Source organism: Manduca sexta, chromosome 27, assembly GCF_014839805.1.
Source record: "Manduca sexta isolate Smith_Timp_Sample1 chromosome 27, JHU_Msex_v1.0, whole genome shotgun sequence".
Lineage (NCBI taxonomy): Eukaryota > Metazoa > Arthropoda > Insecta > Lepidoptera > Sphingidae > Manduca > Manduca sexta.
In genome coordinates, this window is record NC_051141.1 from 1523454 (window position 1) to 1547855 (window position 24402).

Below are 24402 nucleotides of genomic sequence, written 5' to 3' on the forward strand. Positions count from 1 at the left end.
CTTGAATTACCAAGCATTGTTTGGCATTCCACTGCGCTCGCCATCCTGGGACATGAGATAAGGCTTATTATGTCCAGTAGTTACACTGGCTACAATGTCCTTCAAATCGGAACACAAGTGACTACACACTGCTGCTTGACGGCAAAGACATTGCGGTGGTACCTACCAGGCGGACTCTCACATATGAGACATACCATCAATAGTTGCGTTCTTCAACGGTACGATTTACTACTTATTTATTTTTCTTTTCCCCTATGCGATAAAAACCCTTGTAAAAAAAAATACATTATCTTAGAACATAATATAGAATATTTTTCATTTCCTTCATAATGACAAGTTCAATAATACTGGTGAAAACAATTTTTCAATAACCGACTTCGTTTCAGTGGAACGTATGTCACCAGTTCCGCCCATATTCGTCGGAGTACGCTTTCACAATACCAGCGGCAATTCAAATCTCCCGTAACTATGATGTAAACCTGATCTAAATATGTTCACTTTCCGTCCCGAGGATTATTCAACAACTCATAACTTTCACAAATATTGTATAATATCACAAAGAAACGGCAAGAAAAGCGGACGACAATGTGCAAAGATTTTTTACCTTTTGAAAGTTCTAAACGACAACCTGTATTCAACAATCAGTTCTGCTGAATGGAATTTTTACACTTTTTATATTTCATTTAAATATAAATTATTGTTCTTATTAACAATTATGTATGGTGTAATTGTGTCTGAAACCGCCATTTTCAATCAATAACAAGTGTATCACTTTGACTGGATTGCCTTGAAACCCTAAGAGGAGGACTATCAGCTGTGGACTTCGAGTGGTTAAAAATGTAAATACAAATTTACTAATAACTAATTATTAAAAATTTCGCCTAATATCAATAATCAATATTTAAACAATGAATTTAATTTTAAATTTTGGTCAATGGTGAAAATAGACCAATCAGAAAACATTATCATTGACGTACTTATAGATCGATGTTTTACCGCCATTTTCAATAACAATCCCAATTGGTTTTTCGATCTATCGCAACACTGAACCATCAGAGTAAAGATTTTTTACATGCTTACAAACGAGTTATTTAGAATGCTCCATTCTCGGAATCGGTTAATAAGATTGAGATTATATTTTTAAAAGCAAGGGCATAATATCAGCAGGCTTATTTTTTAACGAGTATTGAAGTAGTTTCTCCACCGTCCAAATATAGTATAAAAAATAATTACCCACTCCGATCTAGCAACCATTGAAAGATGCAACTTCTCTACATAGTCGTTAATCAACATTATTGCACTGAAATGCATACTCCTTTACATACCATCGAAGCGGCTAGTTTACCGTGCCAGGAAAACAAAAAAAAAACAATTGAAGTGCTCTTTCGTCCTTACCGTGGAGTAGGAGGAAGTCGGCCGACTGGTCACAAAGTTGGTGGTAACATGACAAGGCGGGGAAACAGTTGATGCCACCTAGAACCAAAAACAAATATCAACATCACGCCTTAATCCACGAAGGGGTAGACGTGCAACCTGGGAACAAACTTTTCGCCATGTGTATGGTACCGTGATAGCAATGCTTGAAAGTCAATCATACCTAAGCGACAATCAATAAACTTTTTAAAAAGATATATAATTTTTTTGATTTTAATAGAAATTTCTTAATAATTAAACTATTTTTTCTATAATAAAAATAAAATCTAATAACATAAAAATTGGCCTAACGATAACAACAAACCTAGTCCAAACGACGCAGAAAAGTCCGACAATTACAAATATGTATCAGATATTGTCGCTTAGATGTAATTCCCTTTCAAAAGTCGATATGATAGATTAGACCAAATTCTACCGGTAGGACTTTGCGCTAACTACTTCCTGCCTCACGGTCGAGATAAGTTCTTAAACTTCCAACAAACAGATTGTACGCAAGTCCTGTGCGTGGTACATAGCGAGAAGTCTGCTGAAACTGCCTCTGCCGATTTACTGATTTATACTCAAGGCGCGAACCCACCCCGTCCCCCTCTTTCGACTAAGGAGAACTGGAATATCCCCGACGATACACCCATCTACGCAACGAGCACCGTCTTTAGATTCACATAAGATATTCTTTGTCGCACGTATTTGGACTTCTGTACAATGTATCGAGTGGGGTTTAGCGAGGCTTTAAAATTAAAAATCAAGCATTACTATTTCCTAAATTGCTCCATTAGATCACTATAAAAATAAAATAAAATACTTTATTTATCACGTAGGCGAACGAAGTTGCACTTATGATACGTCAAAACAAAGAATAAGAATAATTATTATTTCTAAACAACTATTAAAATTACTTATATAACTATGGACATTTTAAATTAGGGATAAAATTTATACCAAAGACAAGGTACAAACCGAAGTAACCAGCTCGGGCTGGCAAGTAGGGGGAAATAGAAGGGTAACGCGTCGCGATCCTCATCGGCGAGGACATGAGCCCTAACCTAGCTAACCTACCAGCCTTTCACTAGCTACCTAAGTGATGACTACCCGAAGAAGAAAGGCAGAAAGAAACTCCGGGCTTTCTTTTTTGTAGGTCACTGATGTAGGAGCGTCGTAGAGGAGGGAACGAGAGCTCAGAAACCTCCCGGAATACCGTTGGGACAGTACCTACACAGCCGCGGCGCAATAAATCGACGCGAGTAAAATTTTACATAATATATCTTATTCTTAATCTGAGAATTACTTTTGTTAACATGATATATGTAGGTAGATTTTTTCTATTTACATAGCTTACGCAATAGATTTTTTTTATATATTCGTTCGATTTTATATACATAGCTTCAAATTCATCTCGTGGCACGTTGAGGTATATATATTATATAGAACAAGACAACCAGTTTGGAACACTTTCTTTTATTCCTGATTAAAGTTTACACGCGTTTAATTGCCACAGATGATGTAACACAGGAACACACTTCACACCCCGCACTGGATTTAGTATTTCAGATGTTGATCTAAGCGCCATTTTTGCATCGTTTTTCGCAACAAAACACTACCGTTAACAAAGTACGTCCGCTCTCGAATCCCAAGCTTTGCCATATAACCGTTCAAGTATGGGAGTTCCAGTACACGTGAGACCCCCACACGTAGAGAGAGTTATAGTTACTAATAATTACCCCATTATTCAAGACAAGTTGTTCGTGTTTATATGCATGCCGTGTACGAATTATATTGTAACATTTAGTTTCAGAATACTATTAACGTTGTTACTGTAATTAATTATGTGTTAATTTAATTTACTTTTGAGTCACTTTGTTTAGTTTTAATTTGACAAGGAAATAAATACGTCCCAAAGTTGGCATGCGCGTGTTAGGGAGGAGTCCAAGGACCGTATTCATTGCTGCAACTGAGTTTCGCTCTAAGTGCGATATCAGTTAAGACGCTGTGAAATTAATATCTGCGCCTTATGATAGTCGCTATTTAATAAACCACCCTAAACTACAGCTCAGATATTGTGTTAAGTCAGAATAAGTACCGAATTTTGAGAGCCGAGTTACGTTTACACAACAGTGCCGAGTCAGCTGTGATTCTCAGCTGTTGCGATTCCTAGCTTTTAAATGGCAGCTAATACTTTATCAAAATGTTCAACGAATTAAATGTCGACTTCAGTTTTTACTTAAAGGTGAAATTGATTTATTAATGCAGCCCTATAATGAGCACCTTAAGCGGCGACGGGAGCAAAACATCAAACGAAAAAAAGCCATCCCTTACCACTATAGAGAAATAACTGGAGTTTGTCTAGCAAGGGCACGGAACGAGACCGCGTCTGACTTTTCAATCAATACTCATAGCGCGCCTTTATAACTTCTGACAAAACTCACTTCGCACTTGGCAACGTAGGCACGCTTTCTATAGTACTCTACATAGTAGAAGCCCCGTGTATGGACAGTCACAGATCGTCAAAAGTTTTCATAACAATTTAATATAATATTAAAAGTATAAATCCTAGTTTTAAGAGTCAGATGTCTTACCTCCTCTTTGACAATGCTGGGGGGCGCGGAGATGTCCATACTCTCCGCGGCATTGTCGGACTTGGCATGTGTAGGCGCGGGCGTAAGTACAACTGTTGAAAAAAAACACAGACGGAAGATAAACATGCACCTATATGTTCACAAATCAAATTGAATATCTGAAAGAAAAGAACACAATGCGACCACATCGAGTGACAACTAACATTTAGATACAGCAAGTTCCGTGAACTGCAACGAGTCATTTTATGTGTCATTAGTAATAGCTACATATCGTGCTCTTTAAATTAAAATTTGATGTGCAATCATATCTAGCTGTGTGTAGTATACTTATTGTTCATACAGATTTGGCTGCCCATTCGTGGGCTCTGGCCGGTTGGTCGGCAAACTTGTCGTTTGCAGACGTGACCACGTGTCCGATTGCCATCGTCCCAGTGACGGGCGATCGTCGCCATTTTCGAATCATAATCGCTTGCGGCGGTCAAGCAACCTACGAAATTTGCGGAGTAAGTCAGTCAATGTACATGAACCTTTCGGTTGGTACTTGGTACCGATGCGCACACGTCCGGCGTGTGTCACGTGACCGGCACAGCCAGCGAGGCCTGAACATACATACCGTTACCGTACGCGGGTTCGCGACGCCTGTGCATACATACGTTACCTTCTGATAATGTCTACATTTGCAGTCGTACTGACTCCGTAGCGTAGTACCTATAGAATATATTAGAGGGAGAATGTATTAAGCACAGGCGCGAAGTTTTGATTATCCGAGCGCCCTGGTCTTCTGTAACGATAATAATTGATTTAATATAACTATTTGAGCGCAATTATATAAGCGTAAAATGTTTCTACCCAATGAATACATTACACTAATATATTTATAATATGTATAATATAAACATGTGTTAGTTTTTTTTTTATATTTGCTGGTTAATTAGGAACGACCATTGAGAAGAAGCTAGCGGGAGTGATATCCAGTGAAGCAAAGCCAATGTTCGCAGTGACGACAACGGTCCCCAGACGAAGACAGGCCTGTTCAGACATACACGTTATCCGACGTCGTGCGCATGCGTATACCGTACGATTGAAATAAAACCATGTTTCCGGATCGACAACGAAGATGGACCAATCATGATAGTTTTACATTGGTTTATTTTCGAAATCGAAATAGCTATCGAACTGTTTCATTTTGTGCGGTTAACAAACAATTAGTTTGTTGAATGTACGGCTTCCGTCACACCAAACAAGTCCCCCACACTACGATGGCGAGTAACGTTTATATCTGAACACGCCCTTACCCCTGATACAACATTTTAATCGGTGTTTTAATTGTCTACGTTTTGCCTCTCGCAAGCCGTGAGTGCAACGATCTAACTTATCAAAATAGTCCTTATTTATTTACATATACGAACTACGAAACCAGCAAGCTGATGGTGAGTCTTGAATATCAACAGTAACACCACCAGAACATTGAATTAGTATTGCACTACGCTTGTGATGCGCATTATCGTAGTAATAAAATCAAATCCGTCTATGAAAAATCTAAAAAGTATAATAAAATACCTGAAACCACCGAATATGAATTCAAATATGTCGATCTCCTAAGCGTAAATGCCATACAGAGTTTATGGATGCAAAGAACCAACTTACATATTTAATCTCTAGGTCGTTTTTCTCGCTCTATGCGTTTTTAAGGCGATACCTCATGGTCCATTTTCATACATTTTGTTTCACCTTTAATCTGGGTAACTAAACAAGTATTGGCAAGTAAAGAATTTAAATTCACGTCTAGTTAGTGATTAGTTCTCGCAGTTGAAAGAAAAACGTAAAAATAATTAATAATCATGGATATTTCGGCCTTTAAAATTTAGTATGACGAAATTTTCTTTTGTTATAGACAATGGTGCTCTTTATGAAAATAACTAATCAAACCTTCCAAATACAATATATTTTAACGAGTGAAATATAATGTCAAGACGCAAAAAAATATTTACCAAAATACGATAGTTAATTCAGTAACTATGAGAAAATTATTAAACATCCCCATATTTATACCCTGATATATTCTTATTCCAATCAAACCCGGATAAACCGGGTAATATTTATTGAAAATTTATATTACCCGGCAAACAAATCGTCGGCTAAACCGATTAGTAACTTTCCAATCAAGTCAACTTTCCAATAATCCTTTCTGCATCACTCTTGAAAGCGACAAAACGATTAATCAAACCACCGGCCAATGTCTATATCGGGAGCTATCCCATAGTAACCTTCACCACACTATAATCCACACAATGCGTTCAACAATATAGTTCATAATTATATAAGGAATATAGTTCATAATTAAATAAACGTTACATTTAAGTTGGATTATGAATCACGTGGCCCCTTGAGGTGTGGGCGTTTGGTTTCTACGAGCCGACTTAAGTATTCAATCTGATCCGTAACATGTCACGTTGCTGGTGCCGATGTGTATTACGTAATAATAAATAAAAACATGTGACGACAGTAAACGCTGACGTCCTGTGCAACTACATGAGACGTGTCTGAGACATATTTTCTATGACAGTGTAAACTCGTCACACGGCCGTGATACGTTATATTAAATAAGGGTGAAATTATATTCATGAAATTTTCTAGGCTTAAACGCGATCCGGTGCGTTACGTTCTTGTTACGCACTGTAGAATAAGGCCCCTTACGATCTGCTATTGACACCAATAGACCTCAAGTTTTAACAGCACCAGATTTTGAGACCAATGGTAATTAACTAGCGTACTTCAAACCTGAAATAGCCCGCTTGGCGATGGAACACTAGGTACCCATCTAAACCAAACCTAACATCTACCCTAAGCCTATCCTTCGCGTTGTACGCGTAACCATTTCCAGAAGTGTCCAACTGGAGTCGTTACGTAGCCCATTAGAAAACAACTTGATTAGCATGACGTCAGTGACTCCGACGTACGGTTGTATCACGCCCAAGGGCCGTGCAACGCGGCGCATCGCGATCAATTTCCACTCGTGAAGCGAGATAAACCTCTCGGTTATCACTACTCCGGTACTCTTTCTTAATGAACGTTCGAATTATTAGCCATTTAACTGTTATGTTTCCTATTTACGCAAGACCTAGTGAAATGATTTAACGATTCAAAGGAAGTTAGGGGTTAAATAAACTAATTCGTGATTGTTTTTAATTAGAATAAACAAATATTGCGGAATGTTAACCAATTCAACATCATTTTAAAGATTTTAAACTTTATATTTATTTATTCTAATTACTTACTATTGAGAAATTGATCATAAAGTAGTATTCGAAGCGCATTCATTGTTCTGGACAGTGGAACGTCTACATCTTGAGAAATCGGTAAACATTGTGCGGAAAATACCTAAGTAATTAAATTAAAGCATATCTACGAGTCTGCGTGTGAATTGTAAACATATTAATGACACTGGATCGAGCACCGAAACATCTCACAAGCGTCGGAAACTACAAACATTTGTCGTGACATCTTATCTCTCCGGCCGCACGATAATGCTGGTTTTAGGATATATATTTTATATCCGCCCGGACAGCGACCACCGTACGTAGGATGCTAGAATCCGCCATAGTGGCACACGTAACGTGTCGCGTTCCGGGATCAACCTTTGTATATCTGATTCCAACAGGCCGGCATAATTGTGTGTACTGTCGAGCGGTAATCATCTCTCGTCAGTCGATATTCTATTAGATCCACTCCATTTATCATCGGTTGGATTAGGGACACATCGCCCTGTCCGCATAAAATTAAAAAAAAAAAATGTCATCAAACATACAGATACAGGTAACATTTCAGTTCAAAACATGGTTCAATATGAAGCCCTAAATACTACTCGAGGGGAAAATTTTCCTCGAGTTACCACGGTTTTCAAGTTTCCTCGGTTAGGTTCAACTAAATACACATTTATGATTGGATTGGAGGGCTATAGAAATAATAAATTAGTTCAAACTCAAACACGAGACTTGCAAGCAAGTATGGTTGGAAATTAGTCACGCACTTCACATAGGCACGTGTGAAATAATGTGGCTAGCTGAATACAATTATAAAAAATCAGTGTTGCCCGAAGCTTCGTCCCCGTGAGAAGTCATTCTCGCCACAAATGTTCCTAAAACACTACAAAGCTTCATAGCGCCATTTGTACGACGCTATATGTCATCTATTAAAAATGTAATAAAAATTTTATTATTTCAAACAACCCAAAAACATCCAAACATTTTCTTATTTGTTTCAAATCATTATCCGCGTTGACATTTATAAACGTGCTCTCGACGGTGGTAAAATAAACCTATCTTAATGAGTACAACAAATATCGTATCGTAAAATCGGTGAAGGAGAAAATTCGGTCGTACACAATAAAAAAAAAATGTATTTTAACTGAATAAAAGTCACATATTTGACAGAAGGCTCAAGAAATGGACGTTCCACTATCCTGCATGAACACTTAGGATCGATTAGACATTCACGTTCCCATACTAGTACGAGCGTGGACATGCATTAAACCGTTCAATGCTATGCTAATACCTCACCAGAAATTAAGAACAGCTAACCCTTAATGTCCGTTTTAACCATCCTTTCCTTTTAATAGTCATCTGATTGAAGAGGCAGGCATATAATTCAACTGATGATAAGCGCTGGTTGCTAATTAACAGAAGTAATGCCATCCAGGGCTTTGATAACAAAGTACTGCATAGCATTAGAAAATGCTTGTCCTAAGGCATTATATGTCAATGACGGCCATCGGAACTCATTTGCAATCATATGCGCCGTGATGCTAATGTCCAATTGGCACTTCACACACGTTTTTAGCCTTATTTATTTTCTCATGTAATTTATAGTGATGCCGTCACGAATAAAATCACAGATAACACATCATTGTCATTAACGCCTGTCTACAATACGATCAGACACGAAGCGGTGCGAAGTCGTAACGCAAAAATGAGTCGACGACGCGCCCCTCCCGTGTGCGTTGAGTTCTAAATGAACTTAAGAGCAAAGGTAGTTAAAACGGATATAAGGTTATTTTATTGCTTACAAAATTATAAATAGCCATCCACAATAAGACAAAAACGAGGAATATGAAACTCGGAAACATTGTTTTCAATAAATCCAAAGGTTCATGATTTACAATCCAAATGAAACTTTTCAGACCGGTTTTATTTGCATCAATGCGTCGACATGGTTTGACAAAACAATGGTTTTAAAGAAAAGAGGTTATTTTTAAACGTTTTCAATTCCTTTCACGCTAAAGCGAGCGAACCCGTAACCCAACCAGAACAGTCCGTGGGATCTATTACGACAAACTATATTTTTGGATGACTATTTATGTATGCAAAACGTTTGTACTAAAACTTGTTATTGTTTTAATTTCTGTTGTGGAAACGACTTGCACTACACTGTATAGAGGCAGGCCATAACATCGATTAACATGTAATTACCCATAATTGTCTAAGTGTATAGTGTATTTTACTGTGTTTGAAAAATATATCATCTGGTATATTATGACGCCATATCCAAATGCGAGAACCTATAGAATAAAGATAACCCACATAATATTAATATATGTGCATTTATTGTGCATAAATATAATGAACCTTGTGGGGCATGACTAGAGCAGAAATTAACAAAAAAAAATTCGTCAATAAAAGCTTTAGTTTGGGATCATAATATAATTATTATTTTCAACATAATTTAACTGGAAATTAAAAAATATCCGTCGCGTGCGTCACACGGATATAAAAATAATTTAGCAAGTACACAACTTTCAGATACTTCTAAGTAAAATAGCAGAATTAAATCTTATAACTGATAACCAAATTCGTTAACTTTAATTACACAATGAATTACAATTATAAAAGAAGTTCACACTCTAGTCATGCCCGCGCGTAGTGCACATCATAATTAGCAGCCATATGAAATTGAAGAATACAGTCATACAAATAACGAACATGACCAGTGAAACTCACAATTGAAACATCTATACAAAGGCTGAGCCATTATTGCAGGCACATAATCGATACACGACGACTCAATATTACCAGAGCGTGCCGTCAAATCTAGTTTCAATAATACGATAGAAAGCGGATCTTATAAATCATCACCCACCATCTTTGATTTCTTCTTTGGGCACGGCGCATACCGGCACTGGCTCCGCTGGCCTGACGTCTGTCTGCTCCGGCACCTCGGGTGTTACTATCTCCGTCTGTATTTGCTTCTTCTTTTTCGAATCTTTCTCCTTCTTTGAAGGCTGACTCAAGTTATTACTGTCGAGAGTAGAGTTCTTGTAACAATATCGATTAACGTACGCCAATGCCTCATTTACGTAACCTTTGCTTAAACTTATAACAGCCGACATAAGTCAAATGGAAATTACGTTCTCAATTGGAATGGTTTACTAGTGTTTAAAGGTCCTCTCAGCAAAGGTTGTTATAAATGTGCCGTTAGCTACGTTCATCTTCAGTGCCTCGCTCTGCAGTTCGCTTAGTGGTTGAAAAATTCACTGACCTGCTGCTAGACGTGGACGGCTTGCCGCCATAACCGCTGCTCCCGCTCGAGTTGCTCCCCGAATGCGTGGACTTCGAGCTGTGGCTGTCAACAAAAATATGGATTAGTCTAATATACTAGTTCTATATCGTAGTTCCGGTTACCTAATTCCCAAAAAAAAAATCTCAATAGCTAACACTTAATTAAGTAAAGTCATTTAAAATGGTTTTTCTAGTCTAGAATTCCTACTGCAATTTGGACCAAAAATATTATCATTATCCAGTTTGCAGTGCCTTATTACTTGTTAGAGGCCTCTCTCATGCTAATTCTCAGCTTCCAGAGACCTGTTGCCAGTGTCATTGCTAATCCAAATTTGACCCGCCATTCGACCTATTTTATGAAGCAGAAAATACGGACCTAAGGAAACTATGTAAACTGAGGTATATCCGACATTAAAACAAAGTGTGCGCTGATCTTTCATGGCCGAGTTTAAAGGACATACAATCTACCAATCACATCATACCAGTGCGAAGTGAGCTGCAAATAGATATTTTTGCACAGATGATAATGACGTCGGTATAATACGATACACTAAGTATTATTGCCTTGGTCGCGTGTCACGGCTGAATGGTCGTACGCACCACGCACGTTAACTCACATCAATTTCAATTACTTACCTAATTAGCTAAAACAGAAGAAAACTTTTCCGTCGTCAATTTATATTTCGAGAATCGTGACGCGATGCGATGATGATATATAACTGCAACTATGATTACTTCGGATGAGCTGGGTTTTAGTGTGTGTATGTCGATTGTTTGTACTTAAATAACACTTCACGATTTTATCCCCGAAAAGGTAGGCGTAATCCATACATACTTATAAATGCGAAAGTACCTACATCTGTCTGTTACGCTTACACGGCTAACATACTCACCCCATCATGATAAAAAAATGTATGAAATGAGCCTGAATAAGAAAGGGTATATAGCCTGCCTTAAATACTGAAAAGTCCATATTCAGACTTTCATCCAACTAAGGCTAGTAATAAATATTCATTAAAGCCACATACCTCCTCCTAGATTGACTGTTGCTACAGCTGTTGGAGTAGGCCGAATCCGAAATCTTCGCATTGTTCTCCGAGTCGTCTAAGTTATCCATTATTTCCGATTATCTTTAGAACTGTAACAGATTATATTATTCATTGGATATGCAATTTCGAAAAGGGCACATAAATATAATATAATATCTAGATGTATTTCGAGAAACGTAAGTATATATATACAAATAACAAAAACAATTTTTTTTTATTGCTAATTGAACCCAAATTCAAACCCAAAAAAATATTTTTAACACATCTTTAGAAATTTTCTATACCCTGAACTTTTTACATTTTCGGACATGTGCCCTTTGCGAAATTGGATATATTACAGAATTAGTTACGCACGCAGCTTTCACGGCATAAACACCAAAAATAATAATCTTATCAACAAGTGATCAGTCATGAACAATAAACATAATGATTATCAACAATGTAAATAATCAAAATGGCGAGTAATTTTATTATTACAATGCCGAAGGTCCTTTAGGGACTATGCATTTTAAACGGAGTGACGACACGCGTATACAACAGATCGTTTACTAAGTATCGAAACCATCGCACATGGAACGTGATACAGACGCGCGGCCACTCCACATCTCAATTACGTTCAAAACAAATCGCCAGCTCTTTAAAATATGAATAGGACTTGTGGCTGAGGCCAGACGGTCGCGATATTGGGTCATATTTATGCTGTATTAGATTTCCTATTTGACGTCACAAGCAGCGATGACGTGAGCCGGCACACTGCTTGTTTTACGTCGTCGCACTAAAGTATGCAAATGCAGCATAAATTCCGCAATTCACCCGTTTCGCCTCAACCCAAATAAATGCAGAGTAAAAATTACAATCGCAACAGCACAGACAATATTGGACTGTTTTATACAAAACCATCTTGAAAACCCATAACAAAGTCTCAACTCTCAAGCTATTTACGGATAAACAATTGTACTGCTGACTTTTGGTGAATTTTAACAAAGATTTAAATGTTAATACGTGAATATATACACCGTTTTTTATAAAAGAACGATAAAATATAATTTGAAACGTACCTACTGTATTATATATTCACAAAAATATGTGTGTATTAAGGCGCTTAAAGTAAAATAGTAAATACACATATGATTTTGACTACTATGTCGATTGACTAATCAAATGAATGCTTTTTGATCACGTTTACGCTCTACGAGATAAGCCCTTATCTACAAAGGAAAATTAATTAGTCTATTTTTGACTTCTACTTTATAAAAAGGCCTGATGATAGCTTAACTTACGGCGCTGATTATCTGTTGCATTACATTAATTTAAATTTGAAAATAAAAATAAAACCACAATCCACTGTTTAATAAACAAAAACTATTAAACAACATAATAACGTAATTTGCAAACCAAAATGTGTCCTAAATCGATAATTTCCTGGATTTTCCGATCTCGTGTTCTAAAGCGAAAACACGAGCTAAATAAATTTCTGCATAATACAATACTTTAGAGAAACAACGACGGTGTTCCTAAATTGAGAGTTTTGTCTGCATAAATCCGCACGTGGAATTTTTTATCGCTAAATAATTATCACACATAATCCGAACAAAATAAGTTTCCAGTGAAAATACGAAGCACTGATAGCCTACCACCGGCCACAACAGTAATTTATATATAACATATAATATCAGCCCTGTATTGTCCCACTGCTGGGCACGGGCCTCCTCTACCACTGAGTGGGATTAGGTCTTAGTCCATCACGCTCACCTAGTGCAGATTGGTAGAATTCACACACCCTCAAAATTCCTGTAGACAACTTAGGTATGCAGGTTTCACGATGTTTTCCTTCACCGTTAAAGGAAACGATAATTCCCAAAGACAAGCAGTAATCTATAAATGAGTCATTTTACATAGAGCCATATAAATACACGCACCTTAGTATCGCTATAAAGTGCGATATCAGCTGAGACGATACCAAATTGTCATCAGCATCTTATATTCGCCACGTAATAAACCCATATTAAAGTCTGTTAATGATAAGTCACAATGTGGGTCTGATTTTGACAGCTTACTTTTGTTTAGTCAACAGCGATGATTCTCGAATGTCAACTCGATTTAATACTAAATCTCTCTTTCTAACACTCGTTCTAATACTTTGGTAAACTTAATCTGATGTGCACGAGAGAACAAAAATTGCAATACCGGCAACGTACCTCCGGCCACGACCGCTCGTGGGGCAGTGCGAGTACAATCAAGCAGCGGTGTGGCGTATTAGCGAAGCCTTAAGCTGCGGTTGACGCGAGCCGTCAAATCAACCGCGCAGAATGAGAGTAAGTGAATTTTTAAAAATAACTTCTTGTTCTAATTCTGGTACTATACGATAGGCCCTATTTCTAAATGATATGAATACGTTTTTATTGGAAACGGGACTCGAGATAATTATTTTGTGAAGCCTGTTAAATTTTTTAGAGTAGTCGGACCATGATATTGCTCGACATTAAGAAGCCTAGCCTAGCTTAGCTAGCTTCTAGCTTTGATAGTTATTAGTTTATGTAAGAACTAAAGTCTGCTTGAACTAAATACGCGTATCGTCATTATTAAAGGATTTAGACATACCTAATCTATGTGTAATAGTTATTTATGTCTTACTTATCAAGATAATGTGTTAACCTTTTAGTGTACGTAAGTTAACGTAAATAGTTTGCTGTCGGATCCTGCGTCGGAAGGGGCTAGGGTATTATTAAAATATACTATAAATATAAATATTGAAATCGTGAAAAGTGATAGTACACTGATGAAAGCGTACGTACGGAGCGACATTGTTCTGAAATTACGACCAAGCTCCTCAATTAAAGAGTACTTTTATCCTGGGAAATGACTTAGTTTTGGGCTAAAGCTGGTGCTTATGGTTTGCTTCATGACAAAGGCAAGTAATTGAACAAATTTATATCAGACTAAAAGCCAAAATAGCCCTAATAAGAAATGAAGGCTTAATTAAAAAGACTACTGTGACGCAGGTCACAAGTATGAACCACGCCGCCAACGCTCGCACCTAAATCATTTAAGTTAAGTGAAGGAAAGCGTTCGATAAAACATACATACAAATTTGTTCCCTAGCAAAGTAACTATACAGGACTTCGCCTGACCTGATGTTAAGCACCAAAGTATAGAGTCCAAATACAATGTGGTGCAGCATTATGCTGGCAGGTCCCTGGAGTGTTCCTGAGGGACGGTTCCGCGCAGTTGTCTTAGTGCAACAAGATACCCCGGGGCCGACTCGTATATGCCGAAGAAGGCCACCGCGGGTTTTGATTGGTATGCTGGAAAGGTATATACTCGGTCCAATGCTCTCTCGGATGACGCTATACTCCCAAGTGTCGACATTGGGCTGTAAGACCGATGAAACCAACATAACCGTTCCACTCACCCCCAAGTGACGGTAGCGATAACACTTTGTTCCCTGCGAAAAAAAGATCTAGATATTCCTGACCTTACAATCCAGTCGCTCTGAACAAGCCATAACAAGGTGTTTATAACCGCACGGTGTTCAATAACCAGTCAACTGCAAATATATCTGGCACTCGTCCACATCACTTGTACGATTCGAAATATATAACTGCATCTTGATTACGCCCAACTCGCGCAGTGTTTACGTAGGTAGTTTGAGACTATTTGTTATAATTACACAAATGGAGCTATTAATGTGTAGTGGCTACTTACACAACCAATATGTGAGGCAAGCCATTAATTTGTTTCTATAAAATACTAAAGACTGTAAAGCGTTAAAGCTCTCCCGCGGGCAAACCGTTTTAACCATTCATTATACATTTACGTCGCACGAGTTACGAGCGGTAATATGCAAAGATTAATTAATATGTAATGTCTTTAAGTAAAAAAATTAACCCTTTCATCCAAAATATACCTTATTCAATTGTCTATCTAATAGTCTTGGTTGTAAATTTAAAATTATGTGTGTATAGAAGAGAGCAGAAGATGGACGGAACCACAAATTTTAGTGGCATTTCCTTATGAAATGAATGAAACAATATCCACATTACAACAATTTGAGACAGGTAAAGTATCGATAACGTGCTATAGCTTCTAGAATTAGGGTTGGTGCATTGTACCACTGAGACCAGCGGCTTACCATTATGCTTCTAACTTTCTGCACTGACACGTGACGATATGGTTTACGGTATTTATTTATTATAGAATCACTAATACATACAAGGTTTTTTAACGGAAAGAATAAAGGAGCAAGAGAGTCTCCCGATAGTAAGTATCGCCGCCGCTCCTAACATTCCTAAATGGCTATAGAAATGCATACTAATATTACAAAGCTGAAGAGTTAGCTTGATTGGGCGCGTTGATCTCAGGAACTATTAAACCTATTTGATATTTTTTTTCCCTAAAAAATGAGCGTTATAGGCTACTTTTTCTCCCGGGAAAATATTTATCCCGGAAAACTTTTTCACACTGCTGGAGCCGCAGATAAAAGCTAATAGACAACACAAAACATTGAGAGTATTATAATACTATAACTCTAGCTAATCTGTTAATGAAAAAGCAAACAATAATGAAATACTTGTAAAATATTAAAAGGTACCTTAGGGCTACTGCTATTTGCTCAAACTGCTTAAATTTAGTATGTATCGATGGCGTTATTCAAACACAACTTAAACACGTAAAAACGCATTGCGTTCGGAAACGGTGCTTTTAGAGCCGACGACTTACTCTGTACGCGCGGATGGCGTACTTTGTAGATCAAACCCAACCACAACACGCAGTACACACTATACAGCTTAAAAATATTTACTTTTATAAAAAAACTAAAGGTCCCGGTTGTCAAATTTCTATCACAGACAGCGTTCTACGTAGACAGCCTTTTATATAAACTACTTATTATTTTTTTATTTCGACAATAGCACTAACAATCCTAGGTTTCATGCTGAAACCAACCAAACACATTCATAAAATTTAATTGAAATTGGTAAAGTGGTTTTTGGGATTTAACGTGTCCGAACATGGAAAGAAAACAAAGAAAAACATTTATTGGGCACGGGTTGTGTGGTAAACATAATTTTCAATAAATTTAACTACTTATGAGGTATTGAAACAAAGTACCATTTTATATATAGATACCGTCCTTTTTTAAGTTAGGTGGGTCCATACATACGTAAGTAATCAAATACTCACCCAGTGCGGATGTTACTTATCTATATATTGTGACTGCTTATACATGTGGCCGTTTGCGTAAGCTCTTACATACAAACGCGCGCATTCAGAATGTGAACTGAGCGGGTGAACATCGAAAAACGTGCGTCGAGGCGACGTTATATAGAGAAAATTTTCTTTTTGTTCTTAGGAACCATGGGTACAAAGTTTTACATGTTAACGAACTGTTACGCAAACTGAATTACGAGCTAAGTTATTTAACAAATATTCATGCCTTGTAATTAAGTACAAACAACTCAAAACAGACAAGCCTTATCATGGCATATCTTTTAAGCAAGATAATGAATAACAAAAAATTATAATGCAACTCGCCTCACGTGTCATAGACTTATGAGAAGTTCACCGTAATATCCTAAGAGGATAAGGAGGTTTGCAAAACAACTCCCCATGTTCTTAGCATTAGTATACTGAAGGAACATTATGTGAAAATGAGAAATATGTTAGTTTTATGATTTTATGATTTAACATAAAGAAGAAATCCAGTTGAAAATCATAAATTTTATACTTAAATCAAAATAAAGTTATTTACTAATATTTTATGTTAACCAAAATGACTGTCAATACCTTCCCGTGGCTTTTGCTGTATACCATCATGCGCTGAATGGATAAGTTCAAAAAAATCAATATCTTCATTCATATCTATGGTAACATTGTGCAAGACGGCAAATCATTCGAAAGCCTATAATATCTTCTAAAGGAACCAAATGTTTTTATGACATTTTCTTTTTTTTTGGTGATTCTAATATGTCCACGCAATACTGAAAAACATTCCGATGTCGGCAAAACGTTCTGTTACTACCGTAGTATAATAACTTCCTTTGTGTTACAACAATTACGTGCTCCTGAGGGTTCTAGAGGGTGCAGGACTGAGCGACTGTTGTATAATTTGTTATCTATACTATTATAAATAAAGCTGAATAGTTTGTTTATTTGGACGCGCACATCTCAAGAACTACTGGTTCGAAATGAAAAATTCTTTTAGTGTTGGATAGTTAATTTATCGAGGAAGGCTATAGGTCATATTATATAGCTCCTATTAATCACGCTTTTACTAATAGGAGCGAAGCTTCAAAATAAAATGTTGCAAAAACAGGGAAAATGCAATGACGTTTTACAAAAACATCTAGGGAAAATGTATTCCTTTTAAGGCGATACCTCAAGGTCCATTTTCATACATTTTGTTTCACCTTTAATCTGGGTAACTAAACAAGTATTGGCAAGTAAAGAATTTAAATTCACGTCTAGTTAGTGATTAGTTCTCGCAGTTGAAGAAAAACGTAAAAATAATTAATAATCATGGATATTTCTGCCTTTAAAATTTCGTCATATTAAATTTTAAAGGCCGAAATATCCATGATTATTAATTATTTTACGTTTTTCTTCAACTGCGAGAACTAATCACTAACTAGACGTGAATTTAAATTCTTTACTTGCCAATACTTGTTTAGTTACCCAGATTAAAGGTAAAACAAAATGTATGAAAATGGACCTTGAGGTATCGCCTTAAGTTTCCGTTGCGTACGCTACATAAACGGTTAGTTATGCAACAATCCGGAATTATATACCGGAATTGTTCCTCTTAAAAAGTTCTAAAAAATATATTATGAAACAAAGCCTCCCGCCGCATCTGTCCGAATATATATACATACATAAACCTTTATCAGTAAGACAGTAACCCCCATTTTCATAGACGTTATTTATCTAAGAATGGAGCATTGCTGTGATAACAAGTTTGTTTCTCAGTGATCACGGCATGGCAGCCTTCGCAGTGCGTAGAGATAGGGCCGTTGTGGTTGGCTAATATTGAAATACAACTTGAATCTAGTTGGCTGTCAGATAAACAAAGCTGAGAAACAGAATTGTTATCACAACAATGGTCCATCCATAGATAAACAACGTCTATAAATAAGGTTAGTCTTCAATCTATTTAAACAAACTTATCAAAACTTGAGTGAACATAAACTAGTGCTAAGCAGACCATCTAATTTAAGTACTAATAAGAATAGTACACAATAGTATTGCAAATTCCCAAACCTAATACCTTTTCTATTAATTACTTAACATATGGTCTGTATTAGATCTATTAGAATCTGAGTGAATGGTGTATGAATGACGAATCCAAGATAAGTCTGACGCAAATCTAGATATGTCATATGTTTAGCAGTAAGTATGAAAACATTATAACAAACACGTCAGCAGACAATAGAAATAATCATTCGCTGTGCAGATCAATACTGTTTACATATAACTATTGTTATGATTTCATATTCAAATAGGAAATGTGTGTTAAAATGAAGACAGTCTTAATTTTAATATAATTATTATATTTACAGACATGTTTTGCACTATCTTTATATAGAATTTGGTTGAGATTTTAATAACTTTGGCTCGCAAGTAAAATAATACAATACTTTCGAGACGGCTGATCATTTTTGTTAGAGTCCTTGTGGGGCACCTGCCCAGTAATATTTTGCTAAGATTCTAGGCATGTAAATCTTGTAATAAATATGTAATAACTTCAACAGCATGTTATTGAGGGCAATAAAGCCCTATAAACTGCTTCTAGATATATTTTTAATGCAAGCAAACTAAAAGATTGCAGACAATGGGAATATGATTAGTACAATCAACGGTGCAAGGTTCTTATATAAACTTGTGTAATTAAATAATGCATTTAAAAAAAGAATAATAGTTTGTCAAGGTGCATATTTGCATACCATATGACTTCATGTTCAAAAGCAATGAGAGTGGAAAATGAAATTCTATTATTTAAATAAAAAGTTGAATTAGACAAAAAGTTTTGTTTGATATTTTTAATAATAATATGTGATACTTAATATATTCTTCTGCTTCCATTGTGGCTTATTCTACTGCAATTTAGACAGAGAAGTGTGAATATTGTTGTTCAGGCATATTACAGAAAAGACTTGGTTCAATGTTTACAACTGACTGATGTCAAGGTCATTAGGAATATTGGATCCTGTGTAAATTAAGTTACACAAAATGTTGGCCAAGCTGGGGTATTGGATCCCAGATATATAAGAAAAAAATTGCACAAAATGTAGTTCAAGCACGGGATAAAACACAAGAATCGCTGGTGTAGGACACATTTATGCTCTCATTAGACCAAAAGGGTGCTTTTCAAAGACTTTGCGGCCTTCATGGTCACAGTGCAGACTGAGGTGTTGGTCATCCACAAAGTCAATGTTACAATATCTACCAAATAGCTATAACCATATATACCTACATCAATTTATAATTATTGGTGAACAAGTTGTTAGAATGAGAAGCAGATGAAAACAGACATGTTGTAGAACAGAATATGTCATCACCAATGTTCTAGCAATATGGAAATCTTAAACTTTACAGAGCCAATTGAGAGCATTTATATGTTACATATCTCCTGTTGCTAAAGTATGGTATATTTTTAAACATTGTTGGATATTTTTAATGTTATTTAAAAAAATAAGAATGTTAAAAATTCCGAATGTAAAATAAAAAATAAGAATGTAAATTTCAAATGTTCAAAAATTAGTGGTACTACATATTTTTACTCTCTCTCTGTTTTCTTACTTTACTCTTATTACTCACACTATTAGTACCCAAAATACAGGCATGTTCCCCAAGGTTGAGCATTTCTGACATTTTAGTAAAGTACAACTCCAATACTCACCTGTCATCATGAAACATTTAAGATTTTTTAAAGAGATATATATAAGTATATATATTTGTAATCAGTAAAAAAATACATACATATATGCATACCTGAGAAAATCTCTATAGCAATTTTTAAAGTGTGTGAAGTCTACCAATCTGCATGAGGCTAGCATAGTGGACTAAGGCCTAATCCCTCTCAGAAGTAGAGGAGGCCCGTGCCTAACAATGGGACAGTATTATATACAGATATTATTATTTTATTTACAAAATACATATCTAATATATTTTTTTCTTAAATAAAATTTTATGTAGTAACATCTTTTATCCTTATGACAGCAGAAGTATATCAATTCTTATTTTTGTAATTTTTATATTGTTCAACTGTTGCTAGTAATCTTGTGAAATTCCCCCAAACCAAACAGGGAGATATCAAAAAAAATTGCTTTTTGCCCTAAAAATGGCATGATGACCCTAAACAAAAAAAATAAGCAATACCCTCAGCTTTTCCCCTTTTCAATTAGGCACTTTTACAACTTAATTGGTTATGCAAAAAAAAATATAAGTTGTTCGAAATTCAAAATTTATATATTTTTTTATAATTAATAATTTTGAATACTATTAATAGGTATGCAGCCAGGTACATTTGTCGCTATTTACGCGCGCGTTGGGAAGTGGTCCTCGTCTCTTTTTATTCTGTATCCGCTATTATTACTTGACATTGACAAATTACCAATAAACGGTGGAAGCCATAATACAAAAGAATAATATATCTGGTCAGTACTAAATGTAGAAAATATATCATGTATCACATGGAAAATAACCATCCTTTTTTGTTACCTGCAAAATGCGTTAGATGCAGTTTCATTATTTCAATGACGCAAATTATGCATAAAACAGGTACTTGTTACCCAGCAATAATGTCAATGACTCGTTCGCAATGCCTACATATGCACTAATTAGTTAACATTTACCAAGCGTGAACAAAATAATAAAAAAAAATCATCAAACTTGTTACTAACTCACCCATGTAACTTCAGGACGAACAGGACGATTGTTCATAAAAAAAATATTTACATGCAACTTTTCACTGTTTTCAAAGTTTTGCTCTGTACCTTTACACAACTTTTATGGGACAATATTCTTCGGGTCACACTTGAGTAAAATACAAATGTATTCCAAAGCAATATAAGCACCAGGTACATAAAAACAACACAAAAACTAGATTTATTCGAAGTAATCTGTCGCAAAAATCGACGTTTGCCAATTGGAATTGCGACGATGTATGCGGGATAGTCGAAGGTAAACTTGACAGCTTTTGAACAATCGGTTATGACTCGATTTTTCGATACGATAATCGATTTTATAAACATATTAATTGATTTTCAGCACGAAAATAATATTATCTATTTATTCAATTTAATATTCTCGCAGGCAACTAACTAATAAGGGTCCATAATATTATTTTGTGATAAATAATATTATTGATCTTCATCATCATCATCATCAACCATATACTTATTTTACCAAATAAAGCAATCTACTTTGAAATGTTATTACAATACATTTTGATAACTGTAAATACAATATTTAAACAAATTACATATACTTACATAAAACACTTTATGAACAACTGGTCAATTTAATATGATTTTCGAAGTTCCTTTATCAAAAGCTGAAGAGATTCTCTATAGGTACAAGCAGTATTCTCATATTAAACAGTAAAATATCTAGGCGCATCAGAGAATAATCTCATAATATCAACACGCTATAGAATAAAATAAGTTTTTGGTATCGATAATCGATTTCATTAAATTTGTTATAATGATATATTATCCCTAGAGTGATGTAAGAGCAGGTACATAGAAGTTAGTGCTGCGCACACCACGATATCGTGATATCGATAACATATCTAATGACGCCTCTTTGTATAAAATGTATTACTTATTGGAACATTAGTTTACTTGAGTAAAATATTGAGTAGATTAAAATTAATAGTCAAATAATTACAATGATGCATAAACCGTTTTGATAAAAATGTTAGTATACTTAACACTCTAGAAAACAAATGCTTATTAAAAGTAATTTATGTTTCTATATTTTATTAACCAATTATTCATAACGCCAAACTGATGTAGGTGTCTTTAACAACTGAAAAATATAATAATTTGTTACGTTCTTCCTTTGCCACATTACCTAAAATAAGTGTTACCTACCATTATCTCAATTATGTTTGCTGGTGCTTCAGACATGGTTATCTTAATTGCTATCCCGATGCAGCATCTATAAGATGTCCCCAAAAAGGATAAATTACAAAGTATTCGTGAGCCTTTCGTATTACCTTAAGAAACACGTCACATCTCGTATAAAAATATCGATATTGTGACCAAAACAAATTTTATGTGCAACACTACGGTTCACGCTCAAAAACACGTGAGCCGGTTGTGTGAGCGAGATAGAATATCTCTTTCTAGAATTTATTTCTCAGCACGTGGCGAATGAAAGGGATAGCGCTATTTGTGCTGGCCAAGTCGCGTGGCTTTGACACATTTTCCAATTTCAATCTACCACTATAGTACCTATTGCTTATTCTGCGTGTATTTACATGTTTTTGCTAGATTCAGTAGCGGCGAAAGGGAGGGGTGGTGGAGGAGGTCTGCCCCGGGTGCCAACGAACAAGGCATCACAACCACAAATAGGGTTGACGTCTTATATAAAAGCAGTTTCTCGAAAAAACAAAAAAGTATAGTACTTTTGTGATAATCACGGAAGTTTATTTAGTTATTTTTTTTGTATATATTATATTATTTTCTTTTAATACCAACTGACAAAGACCGTTTCGTGAATTCCGTTTATTTTCTGAAATTAGTAATTTTGCACTGTGCATACGTTCCTGTTCTTGTCACATTTATTATAAAACACTGGACGAGTGCGATTTGGACTCGCCCACCGAGATGGGTTACAAACTATATTTTTTTTATTATTAACGTAGGTACATATTTACGGTTATTAGATTTTTTAAGTAACATGTAAGTACTTTATGTTATTGGTTCTTCAAATTTTATGAGTCTAGTTCGACAGGAAGATTCCTTATACATTAGATTTCCTATGAAAATTTCAAAATATGCGACATGCATGTTCATATTATCTTGATCGCGTTGATTTACAAGTTTATTTTTCTCACAGCTATAAGAGACCGTAGACCCAGTGGCGCATTTGCAATCTTAGCCGCTGTAGACCCGAGGTCATGTGCCGTTCCTTTCTCAGCACCCAAAATAGTGATTTAGGCAGATTATAAACATAAGGTACGCGAGCCTTTAATACATTAAGATTAACTTTGCACTTGAGTTAATTCTTGTGGCTTTTTTGGCCCGATTGGCCGCCCTTATCATCTGGCCTACTGCGCCTTAGGGCAAATCCGTCACTGCGTAGACCCGAGAATTTAATACAAATATCAACTTGACGCTTATACGCGTCCTTAAGAAGAAAGGCCATGACCCATAGTGCAGACGGATAACAAAGCGATCCCGTAAGGGATAATTAAATTAGCGAAGAAACTATTGTATCTTTTCCACTCCCGTCTCTTCCTCGCTACTCTACCCCAAGTTCTTCCTACCACTTGTCAGCCACCCACCTTCGCTGGTCTACCAGTCTTTTTATAGTTCTCCCTTGAGTACCACTGGGTAGCTACTTTGCTCCATTTGTCCTGACCTCATTATGTGACCTGACCAACTCCATTTTAACCTTCGGGTCCTCACAGTTATATCATCTTAAGCATAGTGGTTGTTTTTTTTATATATTGTAGTACTGCATTATCCAAAAATATAGTACGATACTGTATAATATCAAGTACAGAAGGCAACCCTAATTAACACACATATTATGTCCACAGAAAATGTATACCTACAGCACTTACTC

General features: G+C 35.9%; 1 protein-coding gene across 10 annotated transcripts in view; it reads right to left on the reverse strand.

Annotated features, from left to right (window-relative positions):
• Positions 1 to 21792, reverse strand: part of LOC115455052 (period circadian protein) — a 57912-nt gene extending 36120 nt beyond the window's left edge. For 8 of the 10 annotated variants that reach the window (XM_030183749.2, XM_030183775.2, XM_030183769.2 and 5 more), the window contains exons 1-6: positions 21511 to 21792; positions 11590 to 11699; positions 10542 to 10625; positions 10143 to 10300; positions 4008 to 4099; positions 1396 to 1473 (exon numbers count right to left, since the gene is read on the reverse strand). In XM_030183749.2, the coding sequence (XP_030039609.2) occupies positions 1396 to 1473; positions 4008 to 4099; positions 10143 to 10300; positions 10542 to 10625; positions 11590 to 11678 (501 nt within the window). In that variant the 5' untranslated portion in view covers positions 11679 to 11699; positions 21511 to 21792. Of the gene's footprint in view, positions 1 to 1395; positions 1474 to 4007; positions 4789 to 10142; positions 10301 to 10541; positions 10626 to 11589; positions 11700 to 21495 lie in introns of those variants that run through there. The other 2 variants (XM_030183756.2, XM_030183793.2) reach the window with 2 other exon arrangements.
• Between the last annotated feature and the right edge of the window lie 2610 nt (positions 21793 to 24402).